Source organism: Macaca fascicularis, chromosome 6 (assembly GCF_037993035.2).
Source record: "Macaca fascicularis isolate 582-1 chromosome 6, T2T-MFA8v1.1".
Taxonomy (NCBI): domain Eukaryota; kingdom Metazoa; phylum Chordata; class Mammalia; order Primates; family Cercopithecidae; genus Macaca; species Macaca fascicularis.
Window position 1 is genome coordinate 71,350,722 of NC_088380.1, and position 11,552 is coordinate 71,362,273.

Consider the following 11,552-nt stretch of genomic DNA (forward strand, 5'->3'; position numbering starts at 1 on the left):
TTGGGAAAAACAAGTTTGGCAAAAATAGAAGTAACTTTTATAATAGAAGATACTTTATCTTTTACCCTAAAAAAAAGATATAAAATAGAACTTGCCATAGGAGAAAGGATTTATTGCTTGGATTTCTTTTTTAAGATTTTGTTTTATCTTGGCTTCTAGAGCTGCAGAAAAATCAGATCTCTTGATAGCCCTCTTATCCCCCAAAATCATGTGTTTCATACCAGTGATAAACTCAAATATATCCAAATACAGTATTTTGAAATGAAGATTATATCTCTGCTACTCTAAAACCAGATAATAATCAGACATTTTCAATCACATGGCAAATTTGACATTTATTTTTACCATCCACAATCTGAATTTTTACTCAGTAAAATTTATACTCTAGGATTTCTAAGATGTCAAAGTAAGGAACCTAACCTGCAGCAAAGACCTATTAGAAGAAAAGAAAAAATGCATATAATAACAAAACTACCTAGAATGGAATATAGTGAGAATGATATGAAAAAATGTGTTACAAGAGCTCTCGGGAATGTGATCTTGGAATAGTTTAAAGAAGCTTTATGAAAGAGAAGAAAGGCTGGATTGGAGTCTGAAAGGAATGCATGTTGGAAACAGACAAGTGTCAAAGCAGTAAAGGCATTCAAGCAGGGTTACAAATAGACATGGAATATCAAGTACATAGGAAAGAGTATACATATTTGACGAGAGGGAAAAGCATCATCAAAAAGATTACTAGATGTTTACAAAGTTGATGTTTCTTTTGTGGGGGATAGGTGAGTTGGAGTAATACGTATTTATTCCCTCTTTTTTGTTATTAATGGCATACTGTTGATTAATTACAGTATAGCTAGTCAGCATGGTGAGATTTAAATAGTCTAATTTACCATTTTGCTGGAAAAGATTTCATTTATAGTATGAGGGGAAAATGTTAACTATTCTATTAGAAAATTCATTTAAAATAGGGCAATAGGTGGGTTTTTTTTCTGTAACTGTCTCCTAGGAGTCACATATTCAGCTATTTTAGGTTTTCTTCATTAAAAATTTGATAGTACACTAAGATACCTGTCAAATACTTTTATAACGCTAATATTTAGAGTGATTTGTGAATAATTTTTAAAATTGCTAGTTTTTCTATAAACATTATAGAAGTGACATGCTGTCCATAAAGAAATAAAAATTCACAATTCCGCCACACCAATTGATTTTTCATTAATACATACTCTTTTGCAGTCTTTATTCACTTATATATAATATTCTATTTTTATAATCACAACAATTTTGTTTACTTCCTTTGTCGGTTAACATTATATGTTGACATAATCTTTAAATCTTGCTAACAAACTTCAATGAAAATAATTTCAGTAATATTCTGAACTTTTGAAAATAGATCTCACTTTAAAAATCAGTAGTGAACAAATAACATTTTGGGTCTCTCTAAGATACTTAATATTACCTATTAGACAAACAAATACTGTTCAGCCACTAGCATGAGGCAGATTATGTTGACCCCAACCAGGAATTTCAGGTAGATTGTAGGGGTTAATAAACCACAGCAATATCAGTAGGTGATACATATTGCTCTGTGCTGTAGTCCTTTTACAGTTAATATTATTGGCCCCACATCTGTCTCAAACATATATTTTTGATTCTGTTTCTAATAATGCTGTAATATGTGAATCACCTAAAGGAAAACAAGTTCATGAAAAACTGTCATAGTTTTCTGAGATAGAAAAGCCTTGCAGGAAGATTGGTGAGACTAGAAGCCAGGATTCAAACATTTGGTCACCTGCCAGGTATTGAAGAGAACTATAAACAACATCTTCCCAGTCCTCAAGGGACCTGCCTCCAGTAGAGGAGACTGATATGACATAACTATAATGTAAGCCCCTCCCACACATATAAGCCAAATCGTGAAGTAATGTATTCTGGGTACCTAGAGAGGTGAAAAATGATTTCCAGCTATGCATTTGATGGAGGCGACATTTGAGATTGCTCTTAATTAACAGTTGAAGAAATAATGTAAGGAAAAAAAGGCTAACTATGAAATCTGCTAAGAAGAAGAAAATAAATTCTTAATTTTTTGAAGTGGTTCAGCCCACATTCCCTGAGGTGATCAATGGAACTCTAATTGCCCAAGATATTCCTTAAAAAAAGGATTCCATTATTACATAAAATTTAAGAGAAAGTATACGGTGTATATCTATTCTGAATGTGGAGGATAGTATATATTCATCCTAAATTATCTATGAAGAATTAAAATGTTGGTAAAGAATTATAGAATTAGAAAGTCATGGGATATACCTCTTTGCTCCAAAATGTGCCCTTAACAGTTTGCTACTGTTTGAGTATTCAGCCATAGTGTTCTTCTCTATTCCATTGTCATTTAACCTTAGCAGTTTCACCTTTTTAGAAAAATGGTTTGTCATATTTATGTTGCTTCCTGTTTACTTTCTTATTCACTAATGCTGTCTTGTTTAGTAAATTTTAAAAATGCAGAAATGCATTTTATTTTAAAGTAATTCTTTTTTCTTTAACATTTAACTCTGATTTTTCTAATTATTCTTTTTTATTTTTCCATTAGAGTGACCTCAGTTCTGTGGTAATTTGATTTTTTATTATAAATTTTTATACTTTTCTTACTCACCACTTTTTGACTCTGCCTAATTAATCTCTCTTTACAAAACATAGTGGAAAAACAGTTAGTTGTGAATACCACCTATGTGACTTCAGAAAGATTATATATAATTTTATGTATTTTTTATTATATCAATTTCTTACTCTGTGGGGGAAAATTAGCTCAAAAGTTAAATTGTCATATTGAAACAATTTTCATTTTCAGTGTTTCTTCTTTAGATTTTTTTTTAAAGAAGTATGTTACCTTGTGTAAAATGGCCTTGTGATTTTCATCATCTTACTATAAAATACCCAATTATCCTAGCCTTCAGTTCTTTGAGTAGACTGTATAATCGAAATTCATTTTCAGATGCACAGTGGTTTTAGTTTTAAGTGTGGGTCAGGTAATGATGGCCGCTTGACAAAATGAAACAGAAGAAAAGCAAATTTTCCCAACTTCGCTAAAATTTTATTTTCAAACTTATATTTATAATAAGCAGCATTTGCTTATATCACATTACATATGTAATAACATCAACTGCCTTAGCACTGAATTCTTAATTTTTAAAATATCAAATTGCTTAACACTATTCAAACTAACTTGATTTTCCATTATGCTGCTTGTTTTTCTTTCATTTTATCTAAGCTCTTCCTAAATTTACGCAGAAAATTGCAGTTTTTAAATTGAAATATGGGTCTGTGGTTATTTTTTTTAAAAGCAATGGATTGATGGGATATATGTACTTTTTTAGAACAAGTAACCAAAAAATGCCACTAAATGATACATTTTTTAAACTGATAAACATTTTATTTCTATTTTCATTTCAACACATGTCCCAAAGACTAAAGCATCTGTTTTATTTTAGATAATAGTACATTGTATTATAACTTAATCATTATATTTTTGCAAATGATTTTCATTTTCTTGGTGTTAGTGTTTAAAAAGCTCAGCCAGGCACGGTGGTTCATGCCTGTAATCTCAGCACTTTGGGAGGCCGAGGCGGGCGGATCACGAGGTCAGGAGTCCACGACCAGCCTGGCCAACATGGTGAAACACCATCTCTATAAAAAATACAAAAATTAGCCAGGCGTGGTGGCACTTGCCTGTAATCCTAGTTACTTGAGAGGCTGAGGCAGAAGAATCACTTCAACTCGGGAGGCAGAGGCTGCAGTGAGCTGAGATCACACCACTGCACTCCAGCCTAGGTGACAGAGTGAGACTTTGTCTCAAAATAAATAAATAAAAATACAAAATTAGCAGGGCATGGTGGCACTGCCTGTAGTCCCAGCTACTGGGGAGGCTGAAGCAGGAGAATCGCTTGAACCTGGGAGGCAGAGGTTGCAGTGAGCTGAGATCTTGCCACTGCACTCCACTCTGGGCAACAGAGCAAGACTCCGTCTCGAAAATAAAATAAAAGCTCATAGGCCAGGCATGGTGGCTCATGCCTGTAATCCCAGCACTTTGGGAGGCCGAGGTGGGTGGATCACTTGAGGTCAGGAGTTCTAGACCAGCCTGGCCAGCATGGTGAAACCCTGTCTCTACTAAAAATACAAAAATTAGCTCAGTATGATATTGCGCACCTATAATCCCAGCTACTCGGGAGGCTGAGGCAGGAGAATCCCTTGAACCTGGGAGGCGGAGGTTGCAGTGTACCAAGATCATGCCACCACGCTCCAGCCTGGGTGACAGAATGAGACTCTATGTCAAAAAAATAAAAAGCTCTTAAAGTGGCAAATTTTTCTGGTCATAGTTGATTTTATGTTACTTACATGTAGTACACATATTACTATGAAAATTTTGAAAAAAAATTCTTGAATATCCTTAGTGTATCATTTTTTATGTAGGTTTGTTTCAAAGATAAATCAAGTTAGTCTGTTATCCTTCAATTACATGAAAGAAAATAACCAAATAGCATAAAATAATGTTTAGCATAATTAGGGGAATTAATTTATCTAAAGTTAAGTATTTAAATTACCTACTGGCAAATGTTGCTGAATAGCATCAGCTTTAAAATCTGTCACTGAGGCTACAAAATACCTCTTGCCTGATTTAAAAGCTCTACGATGGTGAAGTATAATTCACATATCCTTTTTTTAGCCCTCAATATACCCTTAAAATGAACTAAGCAATCACTAATGACCACTCGCAAATTGCTTTAATTTAAAAAATTAAATCCTTCAAGATTACAAAATAGATTATTCATAGTACTAGTGGTCATTACACTATCTAAATTGACATCAATATGACAGTTATATTGCTGTATTATAATGAAGACTTAATCATCTTAACGTAATACTGAAATTATAGGAGCATAGGTATATTCATCATACTAAAGCACATTGTAATATTTTAATGCCTAATGAAAATAATTAGGGTATTTGTAAATGAAATTCTAGTTAAGTATTTTTGGATGTTAAGACAAAACATAGTTATCCTCCATCCATTGTTTGACAAGGTATCAGTTGACTAACACTCGACTTTGCCCCTGTTAATTATGATAGGGTGAAGATTTCTTTTCTTGCATTAATTGTGGTAACTTTGATTTGCAGGCATGAACTAATCACATTTGTGGTTAATATTTTTTCTTCATATAGATAGATATTTTTGTTGAGATAAATATTTTAAATGCCATCACACTTTGGTGGATATTTTTTTCATATCCTCAGACTGATGAAGTATTTCTGGAAGCCCAGATTCAGAATATGACAACCTCACCTATGTTTATGGAGAAAGTTTCATTGGAGCCATCTATTATGTACAATGTAACAGAATTAAATTCAGTCACCCAAGCTGGAGAATGGTAAATATTAATTATGAAGTCTTTATCCTTGTTTTGAAAGATACATGCTTTTCTAAACATCCGTTCTTCTTGAGTGGGTTTTTTTTTTTTAATCGACTTTTTTTTAAAAGAATTTGAGGTTCATAGAAAAATTCATCAGAAAGAAGAGTTTCCACATACCCTCTTCCACCCCTCACAGTTTCTCTTGTTATTTACATCTTGTTTTTTATTTTATTTTTATTTTTATTTATTTATTTATTTATTTTGAGACAGAGTCCAGCTCTGTGGCCCAGGCTGGAGTGCAGTGCTTGACCTAGGCTCACTGTAACCTCCACCACCCGGGTTCAAGCAATTCTGGTGCCTTAGCCTCCTAAGCAGCTGCGATTACAGGTGCATGCCATCACCCTTGGTTAATTTTTGTATTTTTAGTAGAGGTGGGGTTTCGCCATATTGGCCAGACTGGTCTTGAGCTCCTGACCTCAAGCGATCTGCCCGCCTTGTCCTCCCAAAGTGCTGGCCTTACAGGCGTGAGCCACTGTGCCGGGCCTACATCTTGTTTTAATGTGGTACATTTACTACAATTGATGAACCGATACTGACAGTTATTACTAATGTCTATAATTTACATTAGAGTTCACACGTTTTGTTGTATGTTTTATTGTTTTTGGTTTTTGGTTTGTTTTAAGAGACAGGTCTCATTAATGTTGCCCAGGCTGAAGTCAAATTTCTGGACTCAAATGATCCAAGTATCTGGGACTATAGGAAAGCACTGTAGGTTTTGACAAATATATAACATGTATCCACCATTACTATATTATGCAAAATAGTTTCACTTTCCAAAAAATCTCCTGTGCTCCATCTTCATCCCTCCATTACATAAAAATAAAGATCCTAGCCCTTTGCATTTCATGTTTTACTATTCAAAGCACTTGGTCTTTTAAGTCTCATAAAAATCCAGTGAGGTAATAGATATCATTGCTGTCCTGCAAATGATAAAACGAAGGAATGTGAAGGAATGGTGGAGAAGTTAAAAAGAGTAAGGGTAAATGTGGGTTTAAAAAAGAAATACTCTCTCAACATCAAAAGAACATAGGAATAGATGATTTAATATTTTGTGAAAAGGAAATACGTATGCCTTTCCATAGCTAATTTAAAAGAGGAAGAATAAATGTAGGGTTGACAATAATACAGATAAGAAAGTAATAGGCTGGGTGTGGTGGCTCATGCCTGTAATCCTAACTCTTTGGGAGGCTGAGGCCAGAGAATTGCGTGAAGCCAGGAGTTCTAGACCAGCCTGGGCAACTTAGCATTTTTTTTATTTAGCTGGGCATGGTGGTACACTCCTGCATTCCTAGCTCCTTAGGAGAGTGAGGCAGGAAAATCGCTTGAGTCCACAAGTTCAAGGCTGCAGTGAGCCATGATTGCACCACTGTACTCCAGCCTGGTGACAGAGAGAGACCCTGTATTTTAAACAAAAAAAAAAATTAGAAGAAGAAGGTAATAGCTTCGGAAAGCATCTGAATTTCTTAATTAGGAATGAAAAGTTTGCTTTTATATTATTAGGTTGGTTACACACAGAAAAGTTCATAGCCTCCTTTATCCTCACTGAGGAAACCAATTTTCCATTCTTTTCTAGATCTTTTAGTTCATTTTGAAAATTACTTTAGAATGGCATGTCTCTTACTATTCTAAACTATTATCTTTGATAATTTTAGAGAAAAGAGACAGGATACTTAAGGTTCTGGTTTCTGTTGCACTTTTCAGTTAATTGATACATGTTCAATTTTATAAGTAATATATTACATTCTATTATAAAGAACCTCCTTGAGCCCAGAAGTTAGAAGTTACAGTGAGCTATGATCGTAACCACTGTACTCCAGCCTGGGTGACAGAGCAAGACCCTGTCTCTTAAAATTATTTAAAAAAAAAAAAAAAAAAAAAAAAAAAAAAAGGACCTCCCCTTTCAGGGTCCAATTACTATAAAGAACCTCAAGATTTTCGATATCAACTGAAAAAAATGAAGGAAGAATAAATCATTTCAGTATACATTCTTTTTATTTGTGTTGAAATCATTAACATGTTCTGTTGTTGATCTTTGGAGGGTACATCATCCAGTTCCTATCCTAAGGAACAATCACAGCCATGGTTTTTCTTTTAAAAGATGCTAGAGAATTTTCTCCATCTCTGTCTCCACCCCTCTCAGTGTGTCTACATTTGGGTCAAGAGCATATTTGCAACCAATGGATACACGCCAGTACTTATACTGCCTAAAGCCAAAGAAGGAATTCGCAGAAAAAGCAGGCATCATTAAGGGAGTAACAGTGATTGGAAAATTGGATATAGTATGGAAAACAAATCTAGGTGAAAGGGGAAGGTTACAAACCAGCCAACTTCAAAGAATGGTGAGTTTGGAAAAAACTTCACTGGGGTTTTGGTGTGTGAGAGACAGGCAGTTAAAACAACTTAATTTTTTCTACGTCTAGCAGTAAAAAAATTGGAGCACTATAAAAGGCATTAATACTACTATAGAAGAAAAGATTAATAGTTTCACTGATAGATAGGTAGAAAACTGGTGTTGCCGTGAATGAAAAATGGTCAAATGTTAAATTTATCCTTCATACATGTGTTCTTTATCAAACAGAAATTAAAATAACTGTTTATCAAGTGTCCCTCCTTTGGTAACACAGGCCCACTCTTCTTCTGACTTCCAAACACATTAAGGTTTTCTATTTTGCAATGTCCTGAAACTCTTGGACTTACTTCATTTACCTACTCGGTTCATACCATTTTTAAGATGTTAAAAAAGGTGAGTTCTATTAAAGTTATCTTATAAGCATTGGTTGCATATTTTACCTAATTTCTTCTCTGAGAGTAGGGATAGCTATCAGGCTTCTTTTTCTTATGCTTATAAGAATATATAACAGGATTCTCCTCCCTTTATGCTGAATATTACCTGTTTTGATATATTCCAAATTTTACTTTTCTTTTCACTGAGGCAGTAATTTTAAAAAATGATGATGATGATGATGATCCCTGGGCCCACTTAAATATAGCCATTAGTTATTTTTCTACCACGGCCTGTTCCAAGCCTTCCTGTTGTTATAGTCCATCCTCCTCTGTGCATCTTGTAAAAAGTCATGATTTTCTTCCTGGCTCCTTTCAACATCATCCCGCTCTTTCTTTAGACAATAACTGCCTATTTAGAGTTACAGACATAGAAGCTACAGCTTCTGGAAAGTGTCCCTTCAAGTCCCTGAAATTTCTTTACTGACTGCTTACCTGTGAGATTCATCTTTACTGAACATGGAATAATTATTTATATAACAAAAACAGTCCAGGTCTGCCGTGCTATTCCACAGGCAGTAGCTGCCAAAGAACTTAAAATGAGGGATGAATAAAGTGAATCAGAAGTATTTTCTTAGAACATCAGCTTGGAAACCCAACAGCTGTTGAGTAAATGTGCTGCTGTGGTGCCTTCATTAAAATGGAAAGGTTTTGTGATAGATAATACATTAACTGTGTTGCTTGTTTTCTTAGGCTCCAGGTTATGGAGACGTTAGGTTGTCTTTGGAGGCAATACCAGATACCGTAAACCTTGAAGAACCTTTTCATATTACCTGTAAAATAACAAACTGCAGGTAATGCCACTGTTTGTGGATGAATGTCCTTTCTACCTCACCTACCTAGAATAGAATTTTAAAATCTTTTTGTTACTGTCTCCTTTTAAGTTTTCCTCAACATATAGCCTTCTCTGATGTTGATATTGAGTACTGTAAAATTCTTCATCTGGTAGCAGTATAATTACATATTTTTAAGGGCCTATTGTATTATGCATCTTCTGTATTTTGTTTCGTTCATGTGTCACACGCTATGAGGTAGGTATTCATTGTTTATACTTCCTTCACCAAAACATGAACTAATAGGTTCTTATGTATTAATATATTATGAATTGAAGTAGTAAGATTTTTTGAGGCATACTTGTCCTTGAGCTATATCTTGAGTATTAAGAAACTAAACATTGCTTATGGATTTAATGTAAGGGGAAATCATTGATTCGAAAACAGGGTTTTGACAGTGAAGAGAGAGCATAATCTGAACTGTCAGGAAGCAAAGAGCACAGGGCTTTGAAACCAGAAAAAAAATAGAATTAAGTTCCAGTCCTATGCCCTCTGCTCCTACTTGTATTACCACTTGGTTTGTATTATTATTTGGGGTATTTTGATATTATTGCAGTGATGAATCTCAGCCCTCTTAGTGTGAATACATAATCCTTTTAATTCCATATTTATTCTGACTTTTTTGTATTAGAAAGATAGGAAATATTTATCCTTCAAAATTACAGAAATACCCACTTCCTCTATGAAGCTACCCAGACTTTCCAAAGCACAGGTATTCATGCCTTCTCTATCATAGAAAATATTTACTTAGTTTTTTTAGTGACACTCATATATTGTGTATTTAGTGACACTCATATATTGCTATAAGTATTAGTCTCTTTCTCGCTCGATTGTGAATTATTCAAGAGAAAGGACATGGCCCTTAGTGTCTGCCACATCGTGAGCTCAGTAAACAACAATACAGGGCAAAGACCCTGTGCTTGTAGGGTGTTACAGGGTGTTGGGAAATTTTTCTTTTTTTTTTTTAAGTTTTTTCAGCAAATCAGTTTATTGACCAGCTCACAAGTGTTATTTTTTTCAAAAGTTAACTTCTTTTGGTGTTCACTTTAACTTTTGGTGATTGAAATAAGTTTTCTAAAAAGCACATGTCTCTTATATCTTTAATTTCCTCTCTATATAAATGTCATTCCCTGCCCCTACACACCAGAGAGATGCACAGACACATGCACACAACATACATAAGTCTTACTGAATTTTTGTGAAATTAACAATATTCACGTAGTACATCTACCCTGGTCTCTGGCACATAGTAGCCATCTCAAATATTTGTTAGGGAGATACAGACATATACAAGTTAATATTATAAAGTCAATATGTCTAAAAAAAATAAAATTTAAATAAGCAATTTAAAATTTGGAGCCAAGTATAAGAATAAATAGCTGAAAGAGCCATAAGTAGCCATGAATGGTGGTAGGAGACTATTTTTCGTAATGAGTCTTTTGGTTATTTAAAAAAGAACAATATGCATACTTTCATTAAAAGTTGTTTTAACTTATTTAAGCTGAACCGGTGATATCTGTTATAAGCAGAAGTAGTCTTTTCTTGGTAAATAATCCAGTTAGCAAACCTGAATAGTATTTACGTCTTATGAATCCTGCCAGTTGTTTCCCAAGTTATGGTAAAGTAACATAGATTAAATAACAAAAGGACAAGACCAGAATCAGTTGTTTTCTTCTTTTCCTGTAGAGTACCTAACAGAAATAGAATATATGGCAACAAGATTAGTCACAAATGTGTGGAAGTCTCCCAGAAAAATGGCAGCACCAGATCAGCACCTGGAGGCCAGTGTTGAGTAATAGAACCAGAAGGCCAACATCAGACAGGCAGACTAGTCTGAGGCCGTTTTAAGTGCTAGAAGATGTGACTTCATCTTCCTGATTCTATCTTAGGTGACATATAAATGTTGTAATAGCTTTTCTCTTTCTGGTTTTTATTCTCCTCGATACGGAGAAAACAAGTTTACTGTCAATAGTAGAAATATTGCAGTACCTCTTTGTGAAATGAACAAGATTTATTCCTATTATTCTGATTCCTCCAGCAGTGAAAGGACTATGGATCTGGTTTTGGAAATGTGCAATACCAATTCCATCCACTGGTGTGGAATTTCAGGAAGACAGCTGGGAAAGCTGCATCCAAGTTCTTCGCTCTCTCTTGCCCTTACTCTGCTGTCTTCAGTACAGGGACTGCAAGTATGCTGTCTTTTCAAAAATTCCAATATTTGGGGGCTGTTAACTTACAAAAATTGGTTTTTCAATGCATCATTATTTATTGCCATAACAAATTGTTTGGTCCAAAATGAAAGCTATATTCAGAAGGTTTGCACCTCAAAATTGAGTAATAATTAATGAAACGTCTGTACAAAATAAAGTGCAAGCAGTGTAAAATTGAAGTCTTTGTTTCAAAAGTCATTTGTGATATTCATATTTCCTCTGAATGGATGAAAACTTAGACTCATCTTTCTCTCTCTCTCTCTCTCAAT

General features: G+C 34.3%; 1 protein-coding gene across 7 annotated transcripts in view; it reads left to right on the forward strand.

The window, feature by feature from the left end:
• The window catches only part of TRAPPC13 (trafficking protein particle complex subunit 13), a 41,424-nt gene that overhangs the window by 28,254 nt on the left and 1,618 nt on the right, over positions 1-11,552 (forward strand). For 2 of the 7 annotated variants that reach the window (XM_005557024.5, XM_073993533.1), the window contains 5 exons: positions 2,585-2,602; positions 5,284-5,417; positions 7,600-7,798; positions 8,934-9,034; positions 11,112-11,262. In XM_005557024.5, the coding sequence (XP_005557081.1) occupies positions 2,585-2,602; positions 5,284-5,417; positions 7,600-7,798; positions 8,934-9,034; positions 11,112-11,262 (603 nt within the window). The remainder of the gene's footprint in view (positions 1-2,584; positions 2,603-5,283; positions 5,418-7,599; positions 7,799-8,933; positions 9,035-11,111; positions 11,263-11,552) is intronic. The other 5 variants (XM_073993534.1, XM_005557026.5, XM_005557027.5 and 2 more) reach the window with 3 other exon arrangements.